The sequence below is a fragment of the Vicia villosa genome, unplaced genomic scaffold, assembly GCF_029867415.1.
Source record: "Vicia villosa cultivar HV-30 ecotype Madison, WI unplaced genomic scaffold, Vvil1.0 ctg.000477F_1_1_1, whole genome shotgun sequence".
NCBI lineage: Eukaryota > Viridiplantae > Streptophyta > Magnoliopsida > Fabales > Fabaceae > Vicia > Vicia villosa.
The window spans coordinates 352,003-371,460 of record NW_026705229.1 but is presented as its reverse complement, the minus strand read 5'-3'; the positions used below and the strand labels follow the sequence as shown (position 1 = coordinate 371,460).

The 19,458-nt window shown below is 33.2% G+C and overlaps 3 protein-coding genes across 3 annotated transcripts; all 3 read right to left on the bottom strand.

Annotated features, from left to right (window-relative positions):
- Positions 1–3,833: 3,833 nt before the first annotated feature.
- On the bottom strand, positions 3,834–4,780 carry LOC131628751 (probable glutathione S-transferase). The gene is made up of 2 exons (XM_058899576.1): positions 4,466–4,780; positions 3,834–4,172 (listed from the first exon to the last, which is right to left on the bottom strand). The coding sequence occupies exons 1-2, from the start codon at positions 4,778–4,780 to the stop codon at positions 3,834–3,836; spliced, it is 654 nt and encodes a 217-aa protein (XP_058755559.1).
- A 518-nt stretch (positions 4,781–5,298) lies between these two features.
- LOC131628750 (glutathione S-transferase U25-like) lies at positions 5,299–6,379 on the bottom strand. The gene is made up of 2 exons (XM_058899575.1): positions 6,012–6,379; positions 5,299–5,912 (listed from the first exon to the last, which is right to left on the bottom strand). The coding sequence occupies exons 1-2, from the start codon at positions 6,324–6,326 to the stop codon at positions 5,565–5,567; spliced, it is 663 nt and encodes a 220-aa protein (XP_058755558.1). The 5' UTR covers positions 6,327–6,379; the 3' UTR covers positions 5,299–5,564.
- A 10,033-nt stretch (positions 6,380–16,412) lies between these two features.
- LOC131628749 (probable glutathione S-transferase) lies at positions 16,413–17,502 on the bottom strand. The gene is made up of 2 exons (XM_058899573.1): positions 17,126–17,502; positions 16,413–17,042 (listed from the first exon to the last, which is right to left on the bottom strand). The coding sequence occupies exons 1-2, from the start codon at positions 17,438–17,440 to the stop codon at positions 16,695–16,697; spliced, it is 663 nt and encodes a 220-aa protein (XP_058755556.1). The 5' UTR covers positions 17,441–17,502; the 3' UTR covers positions 16,413–16,694.
- Between the last annotated feature and the right edge of the window lie 1,956 nt (positions 17,503–19,458).

The following is a 19,458-nucleotide window of genomic DNA, read 5'->3' as shown; positions in this document are numbered from 1 at the left end:
ATGTTTAGGGGCTGTTTTGTAATGATTAAGTTGATGCAATTGATGCATGTTTAAGTTGTTGTTTTCGTTGCTGTTGTTCTGGTTGTTGTTGTTGATACGTTGATTAAGTTGCAGGTCTTATGACCAAGGTTGATTAAGTTGTTTGCGGTTGTTGCATTGTTGAGTATTTGTTGTGTATTTGTTGTTGAAGTTGAAGTCGTATGGCATACATTGCATGATTAAGTTGGCCTTGATGGCACCACGTTGAAAGTTGAAGGCTTATGCCTTGGCCTTAATGGCACCACATTGAACGCTCATGCCTTATTAATGCCTCGATAACCTGGCATATGTTTAAGTTGGGAGTTCTGCTCCAATGGTACCACATGCATTTGCACAGCTGAGTCGCATTTGAAGTTGTTGTTGTTATTACGTTGTTGTTGTTGTTATACTTGTTGCTGATAATTGTTATTATAATTGTTGTTGATAAATAATTATTATAACCGTTGTTGCTATTTGTTATTATAACTGTTGTTTGAATAAGTATGTAGTGGTGAAATTGTATGATCTAATCTTAATATATTATTTATCATATGCTTGTTTATATTGTTGGATATCTCACCCCTTCTGAATGATGTTTCCCTACCATGGAAAATGGACAGGTACTCAAGATAGCGGTGGAAGTTTGAAGTGATTTTATGAAGTCTTTAGTTACTGTTAGTTCGAGTTGGGTCTTGCTCTGATACGTAGCACTCGGGGGATGAACGATTGTCTTTTAATTGTTGTTTAACTATAAGTTGTTAACTTTTAAGTGGAATTTATGAAGTAATATGATGTTGGTGAAGTTGTTTTAGTTTAATAAAAATATTATGCGAAGTGAAGTTGAATAATTGATATTATTATTATTATTATTAAAAGTTGTTTTATTTTTTAAAAGAGTAAACAGGTTTTATCGGTTTATCCGAGTTATGTGCTATGTATCTATGATATATGTGATTAAGTTGTTTGTTGTTTTACATTGAATGTGACATCCCAATTGTATGTTGAATTTCCGCACTCTGATTTTATTAACTATTCGTTGGGTAGATTTGGGGTGTTACAAGCCCATCTATCCTAACCTTGTTAAGAATTTCTGGCTGCATGCTTCTGTCAGCAGTGATGGACACAACATTTCATTCAGCATACTCAGCTGTAAAATAGTCATCACTCAAGCTTCTATCGCTGAAGCAATTTAGTGTCCATCCGATCGAAATCTCATGCCTTTAAAATACTTTGATCACCTTGCTAGAGAACAATTTTCTTAGCACTCCAAGCTTCCAGTCATAATGAGACGATTCTACAACAACCCTAAAAGTCTGAAGCTTATAAGTAAAGCATGGGTTGTGTTTTCAATGTCTAATCTTATGCCTCGAGGAATCTGCCTAAATACTCTATCCGTACAGGATAAATATTTAGCTTACTGCCTTCGCCAGGGTCATAGGTTAAACCTGCCAGCTATCATCTTCACTCACCTGAAGGAAGCTATTAGGTTTTCCCGAACTTTTCAGGAAACTTGCTACATACCCTATGGGCGAGTCATTTCTGAACTAATTGAGAAAGCTGAAATTCTCACTCACCTTAGGCAAATCGCGCTAGCTAGGAGTAACATTATATCTAGTTATGGGTGTGAAGAATTTGTATTTGATTATTTCCAGCTGTAATTTCCTCAATTTAATATAAAGTTCTATTCTGTTTATTAATGTGAATAATATGTTATCTGCTGAATCTTGTTTTTAACTGTTCACAACATTCTTGAATATGAAACAGAGGAAAAGAAGAAAAATATGATTAAAACACCTAATTATGATAAGCTGTAAATGACACTGATATACAAACTGCTTAAGACTTCTTATTTCAGGGGGAGCTATGTGACAGAAATAAGTTTATATGGTTATCTAACTCAGGGGGAGATTATACATCTCAGGGGGAGAAAATAGTTCTTAAAAGCTTTTTGATTATGAAAAAAAGGGGGAGAAAGAATAGGTTTTGATGAATAAAATAAGTTGTTTGATTGAACATATAAAAGGGGATGAAATATACTTGCTTAATTATTATCACCTAATATACTTGCATAATAGGTTTATATGATTGTTTTGGAATATTATGCAATCCTACGTGGCACTTGAATTAAGGGATAAGAGATTGTCTCTGATTTCAAGTTATTTGGTTAGTTACTAAATATGGAGAATATTTAAGAATCTAATATTTGTAGTCCTTTCTTCATGGAGAAGATTGGGGAATATTTTCTGGAGTGCTCTGCAGCAATTTGAAGCCCAAATCCAGTCTAGAAGTTTGCCATAAATAGCAAGCACCAGACCTAATATTTTGTGTGAACTTACAATATAGTGTGTTAGGGTTTGTGCAGTCTTGTCTATTCCGAGTCATTCCTATATCGTATTGATGGAAGAGTTTGTTGTTTTCATCGAGTTGTAAGTTCTATGTTCATTCATAAGCTTTTAAGCATTTAATGATTGTGCTTTAGAAGTGTGTCTTCTAATATTTGTAATTGTTATCACGGTTGTGATTTAGGGGGATTGAGGCGGGTCTCATACCTAGGTGAGTCTTAGGTACAAGTTAGCACGGATAGTGATTAATTGAGAAGTTATAAACGGGGGAATTTATCTATGAATTAATACTATTTAGTGGACTTATCCCTGGCTTGGTATCCTCCAGAGTAGGTATTGTTGATACTGAACTGAGTGAATAATTACTTGTGTTCTTTATTGTTTCTGCACTTCACTTTTATACGCTTTCATTGTGTGTGTTTGGAAAACGTTGTCTCGACATCCTTTAGGACATCTATGATCTGAACACCAAAATTTCAGAAGTGGGAACGATGACTAATTGAGATATGAGGGAGTAGTGAACGATGAAATCAAAAAGCGAGTGTTGATCCGCAGAAACCGTTGGAATCGAAAATTTAATGTGTCTCCGATTCGGTAGCCTAAGGAAGTTACAACTAGGTAAATTAGGAATTGGATCTGAAACCGTGAAAATCGTAGGAAATAAGAGTCGATTCTCACAGACGGTGCCACTATTCTGTTCGGGAATAAAAAATGGATGATCTAACTCCACGAAGGAACAAAAAATATTGAGAAAATGATATTAGTGGTCTTGAATAGTGGCTCCAATCTCCATTATGTCGGTGCGCGGTGGACCTGCATGGTTAACACTACAATGTCTAATTCTATTTAAGATTTAAGATGAGTAAAGTGAAATTAGAGATCAGAGACCGTTTACCTTCTCATAGCATGCAAACTGTTTTATATATTGGGTCGAATATAGTGAACTTGAGACGTATTGAGCCTCAATCAGTTGGGCCTTTGACCGATCCAAAACAACTTCTATATATTATTTATTATTGTAAATTTTAGTGTAAGCATAAAAAAATTTCATAATTTTCTAACATCTATAGTGACCGTTACTAAGTTTCATTTTTATATAAATAATAATTAAGGTTTAAATGTATTTCAATGTTAATATTTAGGAAGAATAGAAGTTAAGGTGTTGGCGTAGAAGTTAATGTAGGTTAAAGATAAGTGAAGGGCAAACGTGGCCTTTCAAGAGCTTCACATCATAACAAAGGTTGAAGAGAAACAAATATCAAAGAGTGTATATTAATTAATGTTCACAAGGATAATTCTAATCTTAGGACCTACACAATTATAAGATTTCATAGATGAATTTTGGAGTATTACAACATTTTGTTATGCTATTGTTAAGAAACATAATTCAAAAACCACAACATAATCATAGTTACAACCACAGTTGCAATTTAAAATCTTATTCATAAGACATTAACACCTTTGCTTCTAATCTCAACGGTTTAAGAGACTCATCTCTGCTAAAAACTGTTTCATCTTACTCTCTTTAGGAATTGACCTAGACACACTCTCTTTTTCACCACACCTTTTGGCCCAAGATGTCAAATTTGGGAATTCTTCATCATCAATGAATTTGCCAGCAAAAGTGTAACTATATAGCATGCAAAACAATGGAACAAGTGCCACATCCACAAAACCAAAGTTTTCTCCACCAAAATATGGCTTGTCTCCAAGCTGTCCTTCCATCACTTCAAAGCTCTCTAGCAACTCTTTCTTTGCAGCTTCTTTCTCTTCTCCTTCAGTTTTTGCATACCTAGATCCTATCTCATATATCTTTTCCATTCATATAGTTGTAAGTTAGTAAGAAAGAAATTCACATTTTTTCAATATTAGTTTATATAACAATCAGGGTTTTAAAAAACAGCCCGCGACTGCAGAAACGGTATTGGCAGATGCCGAATACTGTTAACACCGTTTTCATGTTAAAAAAACAAATTACAGTTAGTTCACACTCTGACTACCGCAATCAGTTTCGTGACATTGGTATTGTATTGACTGAAATCAGAAAGTCTTAACGCGGCCGTTTTTTAAAACCCGGATGAAAATAAGAGGTAAATGTGAATTACCTTAGTGTCAACGTAGTTAGCCCAAAATTTAGCTTGGGCTTTTTGGTAAGGATCAGAATGAAACAAAGGAGAATGATGATTCCAAACCTCATCAATATATTCAACTATATTTAGAGACTCACAAATGGATTTTCCATTATGGATTAGAACTGGTATTTTCTTGTGAATTGGGTTCATTTGCAAGAGTAAAAGACTCTTGTTGCTAAAATCCTCTTCTTTGTTCTCATACTTGATGCCCTTTTCCTCAAGTGCAATTAGGACCCTCATGCCATAATGACTTGGCCAGAAATTTAAGAGGATCACCTCATCTGCCATTGCTGAGATAGAAGACTTGAACAAAATAAAATTGAAGATGGATGAAAAAGTGAATAATGGCTAAGGTGTATGGTTGGTATTGTCAATATATAGAAAAAGGTTGAGAATCATGAAAAATGGAATAATAATAATAAACAATTGAAGTAAAACAAAGAGATGAGTCTTGGACGGATATTACTATATATGCATTGTATTTCCTTTGAAACTATTTGTTTGAAGTAAATGTGACAGGCTTTGTGTCGAAATTAAATACCAACAAATGTTTAATATAGTTTTGGGTTGGCTAAACAACCCAATAAGACCGAGTCAATAGGTCTAAAGGCTCAATCTAATACACTCTCGTTAAAAACCGATGAATAGATGGACTCTAACAAAAAACGACGCGCATTGGAACCAGGCCGTCGGTTCCAATTTAACAATCTCCCACACTCCGTGTCGCGCCAAAAGATTGGTTTCAACCTTCCACCATATATAAACTCCTCTACGCGCCAAAATAAAATAAAAAGAGTAAGAATTACTAAACAATAAATACTTTCACATTACAGACTTTCACATTACACCATGCATATAACAATGCATAAACACTCAATTCAAAGAACAAACAGATCAAACATCAATCACAACTCATAAAATTTTCCAAATCTTTACTACTAAAACCACAAAGCTTGGCACATCATAGTGCCTTTTTATTACATAATTATTCTAACAGAAAGGTTAAAACATCTGAAATCATTTGGTGCATGTTTTGATTCTTGGTAAGAATGGCATGCATAATCACAATGACCTACTCAATGCCCATCTTCTTCCTGACCTCCACAATGAACTGATAGACCTTATCCTGATCAGGAATAGACTTATAAACACTCTCATTCTTGACACATCTCTTCGCCCAACCAACGAACTTGGGACACTCCTTCTCTATGTTGAGGCTACCAAAAGTCTCATAGCCTTTAAACCAAGTGTAGAATGGAATAAGTGCTACATCCACATAACCAAGCTTCTCTCCTCCAAAATAACTCTTGTTTCCCAACTCTTTCTCTAACACTTTGAGGGCTTCTATGAATTCCTTCTTTGCAGCTTCTATCACTTCTCCTTTATTGGTCCAAAGAAGGTTCCTTCCATTTTCATAGACCTATTTCACATCGAAAGTCGAAACACATTAAATTAGATAATCAAATGATGGAACAAAAAAAACAACAAACAAAACATGCAAAAGAGGAAACTTATATACCTTCTTGTCAACAAAATCAGCCCAGAAGTTAGCTTGTGATCTCTGGTAAGGATCAGAAGGCAACAAAGGAGATTTATTATTCCAAACATCATCAATATACTGAACAGCAATGAGAGATTCACAAATGGATTTGCTGTTATGAATGAGAACAGGGATTTGCTTGTGAATAGGATTCATCTGTAACAACAAAGGACTCTTGTTGCTCAAGTCTTCATCTCTGTACTCATGCTTGATGCCCTTTTGAGCAAGGGCTATTCTGACCCTCATCCCGAATGGACTTGGCCAGTAATCTAGAAGAATCACTTCATCTGCCATGGCTATAGAATGAAGACGAAGATTGTTATAGAAGAAGAAATGTGTGTCTATAATAAAAAAACCATGGCTTAAAACTCTATTTATAGAGTGAGATTTGGAGGGAGTATATTTATTTTATTAAAAAATGCTAACTTTATTTAAATTTTTTTTTTTATCATCACTGGTATATTCCAGTTCGGTTTGAGATAGTTCTGACATTAAGTACTTTCAGTTTTTCTCCCAATCGCAATTGCAGTTGCGGGAAATCAAACCGTAATTCTTCTTACTAAATAGGGCATTAATCACCACTGAACTAACTAACTATTGGTTTCGATTTAATTTATTTAGAAAATATGTGATGGAAACTTTCTTCTATTTTTTAATTTATTTAGATGTCACTGCTTAAGTCAGCAAAAGCATTGCTCTCTTTTAAATTTTTCTTTGTATGGTCTATCTCTTTTCTTATTGATAATGACACATCAATATGAAATTTATGAAAAATATGAATTCTTCTTTTATTTTCTAAATATAAATATATACTATCCTCACTTTTCAATTTAAGAAAATATTTTATCCAAACTTATTGCAAAATAGAGAATGTCATATATTCAAACTAGCGTTTCTATGATAAAATATTTTTACGCAATTAAGAACCGAATCAATTTAACCAAGGTCAAGTAATAATACTTCCTCTATTTTTAATTAATAAAATTTGTTTGTTAAATTAATTAAATAATTAATATATTTAATTTATATAAATTATATATTACATGTTTAAAAAAAACTTTTTTTATGACAAAAACAAGAAGAACTAATAAATATTATTATTTTTTCATGTAGCCTAGTAATTAAAATTCTTTCTTTAACAATTAATGGAATGTTAGATACACCTATATACATTATACTATGTTAATATTTTTTTTAAGGTGCGTTTGGATTCACGGGTCAGAATTGATTATATCAGAATTAAGTTTGGTAGAGTTAATTTTATTAGAATTGAATTTGGTAGAATTGATTTTATTAGAATTGAGTTTAGTAGAATTGATTTATGTTTGAATACATTTATATAAAAGTAACTAGAACAATAAATTTTAGTGTAAAATCATCCATAATCAATTCTGAGGCAGAAACTACAAATTATATCTTCAAGTAGAATCAATTCTAGAGACAAAATCAATTCTACGTTTGTCTAACAAAACATTTCAAAATCATCTAAAATTAATTCTAAATTTCTAAAATTATTTTTTGACCATTCTAAAAACCAAATCAAACATCCAATTATTATTCAATATAAAAATTAAATTAATATTCACTTTGGCACAATATATATGACAGAATTATAATTCATATTCAAAGGGTCTGCCCTACTCTATATTCTTATACTTCAATGTTTTATTACCCATCATACTGGTAATACTAATGGTTGCCAGTTGCCACACGACTTGGCTATTGCCTGCCCGCCACCCTTTCTGTAATTAAATACATATGCTTTTCTTTTTTCATTTTTTATTTTTTATCTAAATTAAATGACGCTCAATTTTATAGTAAAAGTGTTCAAATAAGTCAAAATATTTTACTTATTCAAATTACTAAAAAATATAATAAATATTATATATTTAAATATTTAATTTTGATCTTCTTGATAGATATATACTTAAAACTGTTTGTACAATGTTGCGCTATGCAGGTCGGATTGCATGTAACTTGTTTTTGGAATAAAGCCAAATGTGCAAGTGTGATGTAATCAAGTACATCATGAGGTCAATTTTCAATTCAACATTTTGCCATATGATCTAATAAATTACATCAAATGCCAAGATAACTTATCTCGGATAAACTACCAAACCTTTAACATCCAAGTTATATATCTCGGATAAACTACCAAACTGCCCCTAACCTGTATAATCTATCAAGCCGCCTCAATTCGATTTTGTGTAACAAAATTCAAAATCGCCCTTCAATGCTGAATTTTTTTTATCAATATAGTTCAATGTTCTTTATAATTTTCTAAGCAACAAGCAGTAGCGGAGCCACGTTATGATTGGGGAAGGCCATAGCCACCCATCATATTTTTTCCAACATAGAATCTATATCCCAGACTAATAGTTGGTACTTTAATTCAATAATTTGAATATAGATAATAAATACACACAGTTAACAGTGGACTAGTTTGTCAATGAAAATGTAGTGTGTAGGAAAAACAAAGTAAGTATATAGCATTATATTGGATAAATTGTTTTATGAATAATAAATATATAATTAGAAGTAAATAATTTATTAAATATTTAAGACTAATGTAATTGTAATAGAAATTTTCAAACCTCAGCGAATCATCAATTCGTCAAATTATTGGATCGTTGGATTATTATTCTGACCAATGAATTACTAGTTAGTCGGACCGCATGACTACCAACTTATTTATGCAAAACCTCAAAAGGGGAGTTTTGGTGAATATCGTTGACTTGATGTGTTTTTTGTGTGAAAAGGAGTTTGAATCCTTATCCCATTTATGCGGAGATTGTGAGGTTGCTTTGCGTATTTGGAGGAGGGTGTTTGGTTGGATAGGTAACGTCCCAGAATTATGGTTTGAGGAGTTTGTCAGCTTTTTTCTCTTTTGTGATAAAGTGAAGTGTTCGTCTAAGAGGAATATTTTGGCGGTTATTTGGTTGGCTACGATTTGGTGTTTATGGTTGAAGCAGAACGCAATTATCTTTAAGAATGAGTTGTTTAGTTTTTTTTAATGTATGTCAGATATAATCATTTTTTTCTTGGAATTGGCTCTTAGCTAACTACAAGTTAGGGGAGCTATGTAATTTTCATTATTGGAATATTTTACCGCTCTTTTGTTTCGAGCTGTAGGAGATTTCCTCTCGGTATGGTGGTTGGAGTATCCCTTATACTTCGCTGTTTTAATTCCATTGCTTATTGAAAAAAAAGAAAGTAAAATTAAAAATATTCATGAATTTTTTTAACTATATATAAAATTAGAGTATTTTTTATTCCACCTCATATTTTTCTAGCACACCACACGAAATTTTAAAAATATTTTTGAAAATCGGAACTATATATCCGATACGCACCATATTACACATGAATTACGTTGGAAGAGTTGGGTACTAACCGAAAATATAATTACGGTTTGGAACTGTAAATATATTTCCGATTTGTGGACTAACTAAAAGGTGTGCTGTCTCTTCCCTTCTCATTACAATTTTAAAACAAAACACACCAAAACTCTCTCAATCTCATTTTCACCAAATCAACCACATTTGCAATCCAAATAGTTAGAAATCATCAAGCATCAGTCTCAAGAATCCAACCACAATCAATCAAGGAAAATCAACTACAATCAATCAAGTAAGTTGTTTTTGAACTTTTTAGAGTTTATGTAAAATCCACTCAAATCTGTGATTTAGGTTAGCAATTGAGACTTTGTAGTTTGTTATCAATATTAGGAATCAATAGAAATGTATTGGCAATGTCATTTTCATGATCAATGGGTTTTTGTGAGCTCATTTGGGGGGTAGGGAAGCCATTAATGTATTTCTGTAATCGCAGTAGGAACTAGAAATGCATTTCTAGTTTTAGCAAGAACAAAACCGCAAGTGCATTACTGGTTTTTGTCTGTATCTGTTTTCAACTTTGTTTTGAACACTGATCCTTAAGTTAACATTTTTTTCGTACTTCTACAGGAGCAATGACTGAGAGAGCATCTCGATTGAGGCTCGATAGGGTTGTACAACATGCTTCTGTACGAAGAGAAAGGAGTCAGGCAACTCGGCCAACTCCCGCCTCTGGACAGGCCATGCCGAATGCACCTCCTACAGCTTCAGCCTCTGATGTTCCTGCTTATACTCCTACTACGTCGTCCTCCTGCAGCAGGCGGGATTCTCCAGTTTATCTGTCTCCATTCCCGTCCTCCCGCAGACTCACTTCTCCACTGAGTGCATTTGAGGCGGGAGAGACGTCCAGTTCTCAAGCGACACCAGAGGCCCAGCCACAGCCTCCATCACAGCCTCAATCACAGACGACACTTAAGGCGGCTCCTCAGTCGTCATCCCGCATCAAGAGGGAATTTTTTTGTTTCTTTTAGTTTTTTTAGTTATTTTAACTCTCCATCTAAAATGATGTTGTTTTGACAAGTTAAAAAAAATCAATCTACCGATTAAAAACCTCATTGATTTATTGGTTTTACCAATGAACAGGTATCACCAAACTAATTGCGACACCAATAAATTTATCAAATTGTTTTACTTCCCGATTCACAGTCTAATCGATCCAACCGTTCAATTTAAATCGAGTTTTATAATACTGGTTATAATAGAACATATAAAAATTTAAGTATAATAACTTTTTCTATTTCTATGACCACAAATGAAAAATATTTAATAATAAAAATATTAAAAATATGTTGAAAAATAATATGAAATGTCTATTTTTTGAATTTATCAATTTAATTTGAAAGGAAATAAGTTTAAAAGCATCATTTGTATTTTTTTTTTAAATTAATTAATTAAGACTGTCGGCCATTCCAATCATTTTGGCCGAGCGACAAGGGAACCACAACAATTAAGGGTCATGAATATGATATTATATGTCATTATTAAAACAAACACTATAAAAAAATAGTCCAGATAGGAAGTAAGCAATCCTAAGACACTAAATTCTAGTAATACTGCGACTTCTCCTGGCTTGTTTTGGAGAAGTTATCACATTGTTCTTCAAGAACATTTGTAGTCCACCGTGGGGCCTGGTAAACTCTCTCAGGCTGTACAAAATTGCAAACAAACAGACTAGGAGCAAGGATAGTGGTCAGGGCTCCCAAGTTATTGAAGAACTAATCGCCTTTCACTACAGCAAAAAATGCTTTTAACCTCGAACGCGGAATGCGTTTTACCTCGGCTAAAGTAGTGAGTTAACGAAGGGCGTCATGAAAATTTTCCACTTAACACCTCGGTGATTAAAAAATCCTAGGGGTATAGTTATATGCACATGGGTTCGAACCCCCGTCAACTGCACTTTTATTATTTTTAAATCTAGCATATCTTTTATCTCGGTTTATTCAAAAACCGAGGGGTATTATTATTATTATTATTATTATTATTATTATTATTATTATTATTTTAAATTTGTTACATTGCTTACACAGAATATTACATTGTTTATCTAATATTACATTGTTTACACAAAATATTAAAATTAAAATAAAAGTCAAATTCTTTATAGTTCAAGATAAAAATCAAATTTTCTAGGGATTTAGATAAAAATTAAATTTTCTCAAGATTTAGACTTTAGATCTTCAAATTGTTGAATCTTGGAGAAGATCTTATGTTGGATCTAAAAATAAAAAAGGATAAGATAATTAATATCGAAACTCAAATCATTTTCGATTCGAATCAATATTTAAGAAAACAAACCTTGAACCCAGAAAATTTTCTAGTATAGTATAGAAAAAAACGCTTAACTATCACCTCGGTCTCGCAATCCATCATATATAACTTTTCCAAACATCCTTAGGTTTCAAGCACTTCATATGTTTCGTTTAGGTTAGATTTTCAATATTCAGAATGCTTTTAAAATGGACGTCCCTTAGGTTTCACACAACCCACTAATGACAATGTCTTGAGCGTTGATAATCATTAAATGGACGACAAATATTTGTTAAGGCTGGTGTATATAGTATATAAAAAAATGCTTAACTATCACCTCGGTCATGACAAATCACCGAGGTAAATGCACATTTTATTTTATTTTTAATTACTTTGTTTTCACATAATTTTAAAAATACATTATATGTAATAAATCTTCAATGATATCAAGATTTAGATGTTAAAGGTCCTATGCAAAATGCTAGAGATCTGTTTCTAGAGCCAATGAGAATTTTTATTTTCTGCACTTGCAATCCATCCCAGAGATATGTTGTAGCGGTGGTAAATATTTTCTCCCTTTGGGGCGGCTTCATATTTTTAAGTATTAGGGTAAAATCTGTTTAACGAATGTTTTTATAGTAAAATATGAGTATTATACCCCTCAGTTTAACTATAAAACCGAGGTGAATAATTTTTTTTAATATTACATTATTTACACAAAATATTAAGATAAATTGTTTACAACAAATCTTTTCAAAGGTTATGCTCCCTTCTTTGTATAAGTTGAAGCTCGCTTCTCTGTTTAAGTTTTAACTTCTGAAAAAATGATGCTTGAATGTCAGAACTTTGCATTCAAATTCACCATTTTTTAGCAGTCTGTTTGTTTGAAGAGAAAGGAGTACATAAATCTTTGAAGCAAGATTGATTTTCTACACTTGCAATCTATCAAATGAGCAAAATTACAAAAACAATAAAAACAACAACATCAACACTATTATGTGAGATAGACTGCAAGGGCATAAATTTTTTTTTGTTCTAGATAGAAGAACATTGGATATTTTGTCTGTCTTGCAATCCATCTCAAAAAATGATGCATGCGAGTTTGAGACGACTTCTTATAAGTAAGGATTAGGTTAAAATGTGTTTGACGAGTGCTTTTATAGTGAAATCTGATTATTTGATCCCTCGGTTATATCGAAAAATCGAAGGGTTAGTTCATTTAGTTTACACTTATAAACAAATAAAAACATAAACTACAAAAGTTGTGATTCGAAGCGTGTCCTGCTTTATTTTTCCCCTCGGTTTTCTTAAAAACTGTAGGAATATGTTGTTTTCATTATTATAAAAAAATAAAACATGGCGCGCCTAGACATAATACCTCTTTTTTCTGGATGATGTGAAAGATTCGTCATAAAATGTATTATTTGTAGTAGTGGTTGTAGAGCTTTTACGTCAACATAATGAACAGTTAGAGAACGCCGTCCACGAGCTACAACAACAACATCACCAATCTCCCTCAAAAGATGAAGATTCAAACGATGCTATTGACACATAACCATAATGTAAACAAATTTAGAACGACGAGGTCCTGGAGAATTTTAAGCCCCCTCAACTCCCATCATTCAACGGAAAACACGATCCAGAAGAGCATATCTTGACCGTCAACACTTAGATAGCTATCATCGAAGCTAACGAGTCACTTAAATGCAGGCTGATGGTCGAGACCCTAAAGGAGGCAGCCTTACCTTGGTATATGGGGTTACCTATGCACTTAATGACGAGTTACCAAGATCTAGCCAGAAGACTGTGTTTACGTTGATTTCCGGTAAACAACCACTAGTCCTCCAAACTATAAATATACTTTGGTTACTCGCAGGATCGACTAGATTGATCCTAGGACATAGTCAAGAGTTGTCTTTCAAGATAATTTGGTTCATATTCTTTGGTCTTTTGTTTCGCTTCAAAAACTTGGTTATGGTATGAACGTATAAATAACTTGCAAAATAAACTAACAAAGTCCACAACTGAAGATAAACTGGTTATAAACGTAAGTAGAACTTTGACGAAGATATATAAAATAAATGTAAATTTCATAAATGTAAAGACATAAAGACACTTGAATCAAAAGAAAGACTAGGCGAAAAAGTAAAGGAAATTAAAAGACATTTTGATTCTGAAATAGAAATACAAATACATTTAAAGTGTTGGTGTCATACGTACATTTCTCAGCAAACTCTTTCTCTTAACACTTGATACTTGAGTAATTTGTGAGTGATTTGTACAAAATGAACACCCTGGATCCTGATACTAAGACCCTTATTTATACTAATTCGGCCCTAACGGTCCTACGCTAACGGAATGCCACGTTGCCCACATGCATGCGTTTCGAATCCCTGGGGCGCCATCTATCCTCGTTGATTTAATCAGATTATTCGAAATTCAAAACCTCCCGCCTGAATCCTATTTCGATACGTGGCAACGTGCTCTTTGCGAGAATACAGCGAAATACTTCAAGTTTCAGTACTTTTGTATTCCAGAAAACCATTTAAGTCTTGAAGACAGCCTATCTCGATTCAGTTTCGATTTTAGGAATCTTCATCATAAATAGCATCTTCATAAATGGCCATCGAAATCCATTTTCTTTTTGAACCTTACGTTTTCGAAAAGGTATATTTAACAATCGAAATGTCCAGCTAACAGACTGATACACCAATTCTTCGCCAGTAAGCACGGGAAAGTTTCAACCACTAGTCTCTTCAACATTCGTCAGGGGCAGGACGAGACGCTCCGAGAATACGTGGCGCGTTTTAATGAGGAAACCATCAAGGTGGCATATCCTAACCAAGAAATGTTCGTAGGAGCCTTTCATAATGGTTTGAGGGTCAAACACTTCAACGAGTCGTTGGCTCAATAACCCGCCACCACCATGGAAGATATCCCTACCTGGGAAGAATACTATATATACGGAGAAGAAAGCAATGCAGATAAGAAGACGAGATATGCCAAAGAGAGGGGACCACCTCCTCGATTTGAAGGGGTGGGACATAAAAAAATCTAAGGAGCATCTATATGGGAGAAACAACCCACCCCGCTTGAGAAGGCTTGACAGAAGACCATTGGAAAATTTGACTCCACTAAACGCCACCAGGGATAGGATCTTGTAGGAGACCTACACAACTCGAATCATCTCAGAGGAAGATCCTCCTAGGGGAGATGTGATGGGACCCATTTCGAGTTGTCGGTGCAAGTATCACAAAATCCGAGGGCATCATATTGAAGATTGTTATCATCTAAATCAAGAAATTGAAAAACTTATACAAAAAGGACACCTTCAGAAATATAAACAAGGTGAGGGAAGGTCCTCCCCGGGTCGTGCCAATGAGCGAACGTCAACTTCGAAGAAAGTCAGGAGGGAAGAGCGAGGACGAAGCGTTCCACGCCACACACTTAACACCATAGTCGGAGGTTTTGCCGGGGTGGTAAATCAAATCGATAACGAAAAAGTTATTCAAGGAAAGTGATGCACATCTTACATAATCCCCGTCCAGGGCACCATTCTTTCGAACCCCAGATGAGTTTCTCTAGGCGAGATACAAAAGGCGTGGTGCCTCGCGAGGATGATCCAATGAAAATTAGGATGTGGGACGTGAAACGAGTTATGATTGATCAGAGTAGCTCATACTATATGTTGGGAAGCCTTCCAAGGTTTAAGGCTCGACATGGACGAGTTGCGATCGTTTAAAGGATTATTGGTGGGGTTCTCGGGAGAGCAAGTCCAAGTATTGGGTTACATGACTTTAGACACTATTTTTGGGAGCGAAGAAAACGCAAAAGAAACAAGTCAGATATATGGTCGTCAACGCCCCATCTCCATACAACATCATAATTGGGCATCCGACTTTATTACTCTAGAGGTGGCTCTATCCACCCTTTATCTTACGATGAAGTTCCCTCTAGAGGACGGGCAGGTAGCAATCGTCTAGGAAAATCAAGAGCAGGTTAGACAATATTACCAAGATAGTTTGAGGTTGAGAAAAGTTTAAAAGAAAAAATTGACCCTGAAGCCATACCACGTACAATTTGTAGATCTCGTCCCACCTGCGTTTCACAACTTCATCTTTTCTGAATTTCTAAATTCCATTTTTTGCATCAGGATATATAAAAACCATTCGAGTTGTTAATTTCTGGATCCAATTTGTTGTTTCTGTTTTCCAAATTTTGTTTGCTATATGTGAAATTTGGTTGATGCTTTATAATGATTATTTTGCTTTAACCATTCTGAATAGAATCAATCCGGATGGTGTTTGATGCCACTTTAGTTTATGTCTATGATTTGCTTTCAGTGCTTAATTTTGCTTAGTGACTTTTTTCATATATGCAAAAAAAGGTCTAATCTATTTTCTTCCGATGGAAATCTCATATTGATACACAAACTCTTTCAATTGTGGAAAATTTTTCTTTCAAGTCTTCCCAAACATCAATGATTTTTCATAAAACATAATAGTTTGAGCTATCAAATTTGAAACCTGAATTGATAAGCCAAGAATGTACTATACTAGATGGTTTCATCTTTCTCATGTTGAAAGATTGAGATCTTTACAATCAAAATTGATATTGATCAATTGATTATGAACAATTTGTTTATACTCATTTAAATTTTAAGCTAAGTACTCCATGTTCAAGCTTAATATGTGAATTAAGAGAAGCATAAGCAAAATCAAAATCATAAGAAGAAGCATTAGAAATGGAACAAATAGTAGCATCATTCTTTTTAATCCAGTTTTTACAAACAAATTACACAAACAGATCATAGGTACATCACAATTCCTACTAAAAGCACAAAGTTTGGCACATCTAAGTACCTTTTTATTGCATAATTATTTTAACAGACAACTGAAATCAATCATTTAAGTGCATGTTCAGACTCGTGGTGAGAATGACATAATCACATTTAACTAACCGATTTTTGTCAAACTCATCACGAATCAGAACATACACTTATTATCTGAACATATCCAACCTACTCAATGCCCATCTTCTTCCTGACATCCACAATGAACTGATAGACCTTTTCCTGATCAGGAATAGACTTTGAAACACTCTCAATTTTAACACATCTCTTAGCCCAACCAATGAACTTGGGACACTCCTTCTCTATATTGAAATTACCAAAGGTCTCATAGCCTTTAAACCAAGTGTAGAATGGAATAAGTGCAACATCCACATAACCAAGCTTCTCTCCTCCAAAATAACTCTTGTCTCCCAACTCTTTCTCCAACACTTTGAGCACTTCTATGAATTCCTTCTTTGCAGCTTCTTTCTCTTCTCCATTTTTTGTCCAAAGAAGGTTCCTTCCATTTTCATAGACCTATGAAACACACTCAGTTAATAATCAAATGATAGAACAAGAAAAACAACAAACAAAACATGCAAAAGAGGAAACTTATATACCTTCTTGTCAATATAGTCAGCCCAGAATCTAGCTTGTGATCTCTGATAAGGATCAGAAGGCAACAAAGGAGATTTATCATTCCAAACCTCATCAATATACTGAACAGCAATGAGAGATTCACAAATGGGTTTACCATTGTGAATGAGAACAGGAATTTTCTTGTGAATAGGGTTCATCTGTAACAACAAAGGACTCTTGTTGCTCAAGTCTTCATCTTTGTACTCATACTTGATACCCTTTTGAGCAAGGGCTATTCTGAGCCTCATCCCAAATGGACTTGGCCAGTAATCTAGAAGAATCACTTCATCAGCCATAGCTATAGTTAGAGAATAAGAAAGAAATGATTGAGTGTGAAAAAATACAAGGCTTGAAACTCTATATATAGAGGGAGAAGTTGCAGGCAATCTTAACTTTGCAACCTCTATTAATGGGACAGTGTTTTAGGTGAAATCTGGAATTTATATTCCGACATATGTAGATTTCTCTAGAGAATTCTTAAGTAAGTTGACGTGGAGTGTCAAATCTCAATTCTTTTGAATGGAAAACATATGAGTTTTTCAAAACAATTTTGTTAATCAAAGTGATACTTTTGGTTAGTTTTTATTTACGTTAAAAAAAAGTTAAATTGTGCTAATTTAATATTTCAGGTGTCCTTTTTAATATTACATGGCTCACAATGATTCGACGATAATCTATCATTGAAAGATTTCTTCCAAACAACTATTGATACTTGTTTATTAATAAAATAAGAAATATGGCTTTTAAATATGTATAAAAAAAGCTATTAATAAATTATTACTATATTAAAAAAACAAAGGAATATGCTTTTTTGTTTATTTAAAATTCTAATGACAAGTATTAAATATTTAGTTTCTGTCTTCCATTTTAATAAGATTGTTTTTATAAAGTTTTTTCATCTTTTATTATATATTAATTTTTTGGGGCAAGGCTGTGATGTGGATGTGTGATGTAATCAACTACATCATGAGGTCAATTTTGTATTCAACAACTTGACTCGTGATGTAAGCAGTTGCATCATATGCCAAGTGCCAACTGAACAAGAATGAAAAACTATTTTCTTGTTTAATTGGATAGAAATTAAATAAAAATATCTATTATGCATACTATATGTTAATAGGTTAAAAAAAGTTACAATTATCTAAAAAGATACATGATAAAAAGTGATAACGCAAACCAGATCGTGTCAATCTAAATTGTAAATTTTTATTGAGGTTAGTTATTCGTCCGAATTAGAGATATCTCTCTTCTAATTTAATTCTTTTACTAAAATATGATTATAATAAAAAATGGTTTTTGATTATGAAAACAATTCTATTATATATAAAAATATTCATGATTTAACCACATCTTCTTTGTATAGAAAACATTTAAGAATTGAGTTTTCCTCAAGAGATTTTAATTTAAAATATTTTTAGTGTTGATTTCAAATTTAAGAAATATAATTAAGTTGGAAAATATCATTAATATTTATTTAATGATATTTAAAATTATTATAGTTTTGCTTAAAAATTATTGTAAATATCAATGTCGGCCTAACACGTGTTGAGGTTCGAGACAAGACATTTATTAAATATTTATTTAAAATTATTATAGTTTTGCTTAAAAATTATTTTTCAAAATTTTATCTTAAATTGTTTATTTACTAAAGTAATAAATTTCATTTATTTCTTAAAACAATAATGAAGTTAATTCATTTAATTTTTTAAAAATTAATTTAAAAACTTTAAATCAATACTACTCTAAAATAAAAATAATGAATATATTTTAACAGGTTGCTTCATCAAATGCTGGAAAATCCAAACATTAACCATCACTCAAAATGTGAGAGGATTCAATGAACTAATCTCACTTTTGCAGATGACTGTCTTCTATTTGTTAGGGGTGATCTTGGATCTATAGAGTTGATGCAACAAACCCTTAAAACCTTTATGGTCTCTACAAGTCTGAAGGTGAATCCAACAAAGAGTAGAATTTATTTTGGAAATGTGCAGGATGATACCAAGAATGAGATCCTACATATGACCTTACATGGAAGAGAATTTCCCTTTTAGGTATCTTGGAGTACCCCTGACAAGCAAGAACCTGTCAATAAACCATTATATGCCACTAGTGGATAAAATTGTGGGAAGAATTACACACTAGAGTGATAAACTGTTGAGCTACCAACTACTGGCTGCAATGTTTTGTGTAGGACTTTTCCGTGGACATGAGGTATTAATCTTAGCAGGAAGAGCCCAATCTCTTGGGAGAAAGTTTGCAAACCAATAAGCAAAGAGGGCCTTAACATCAGGGCCATTGAGGTTTGGAATCA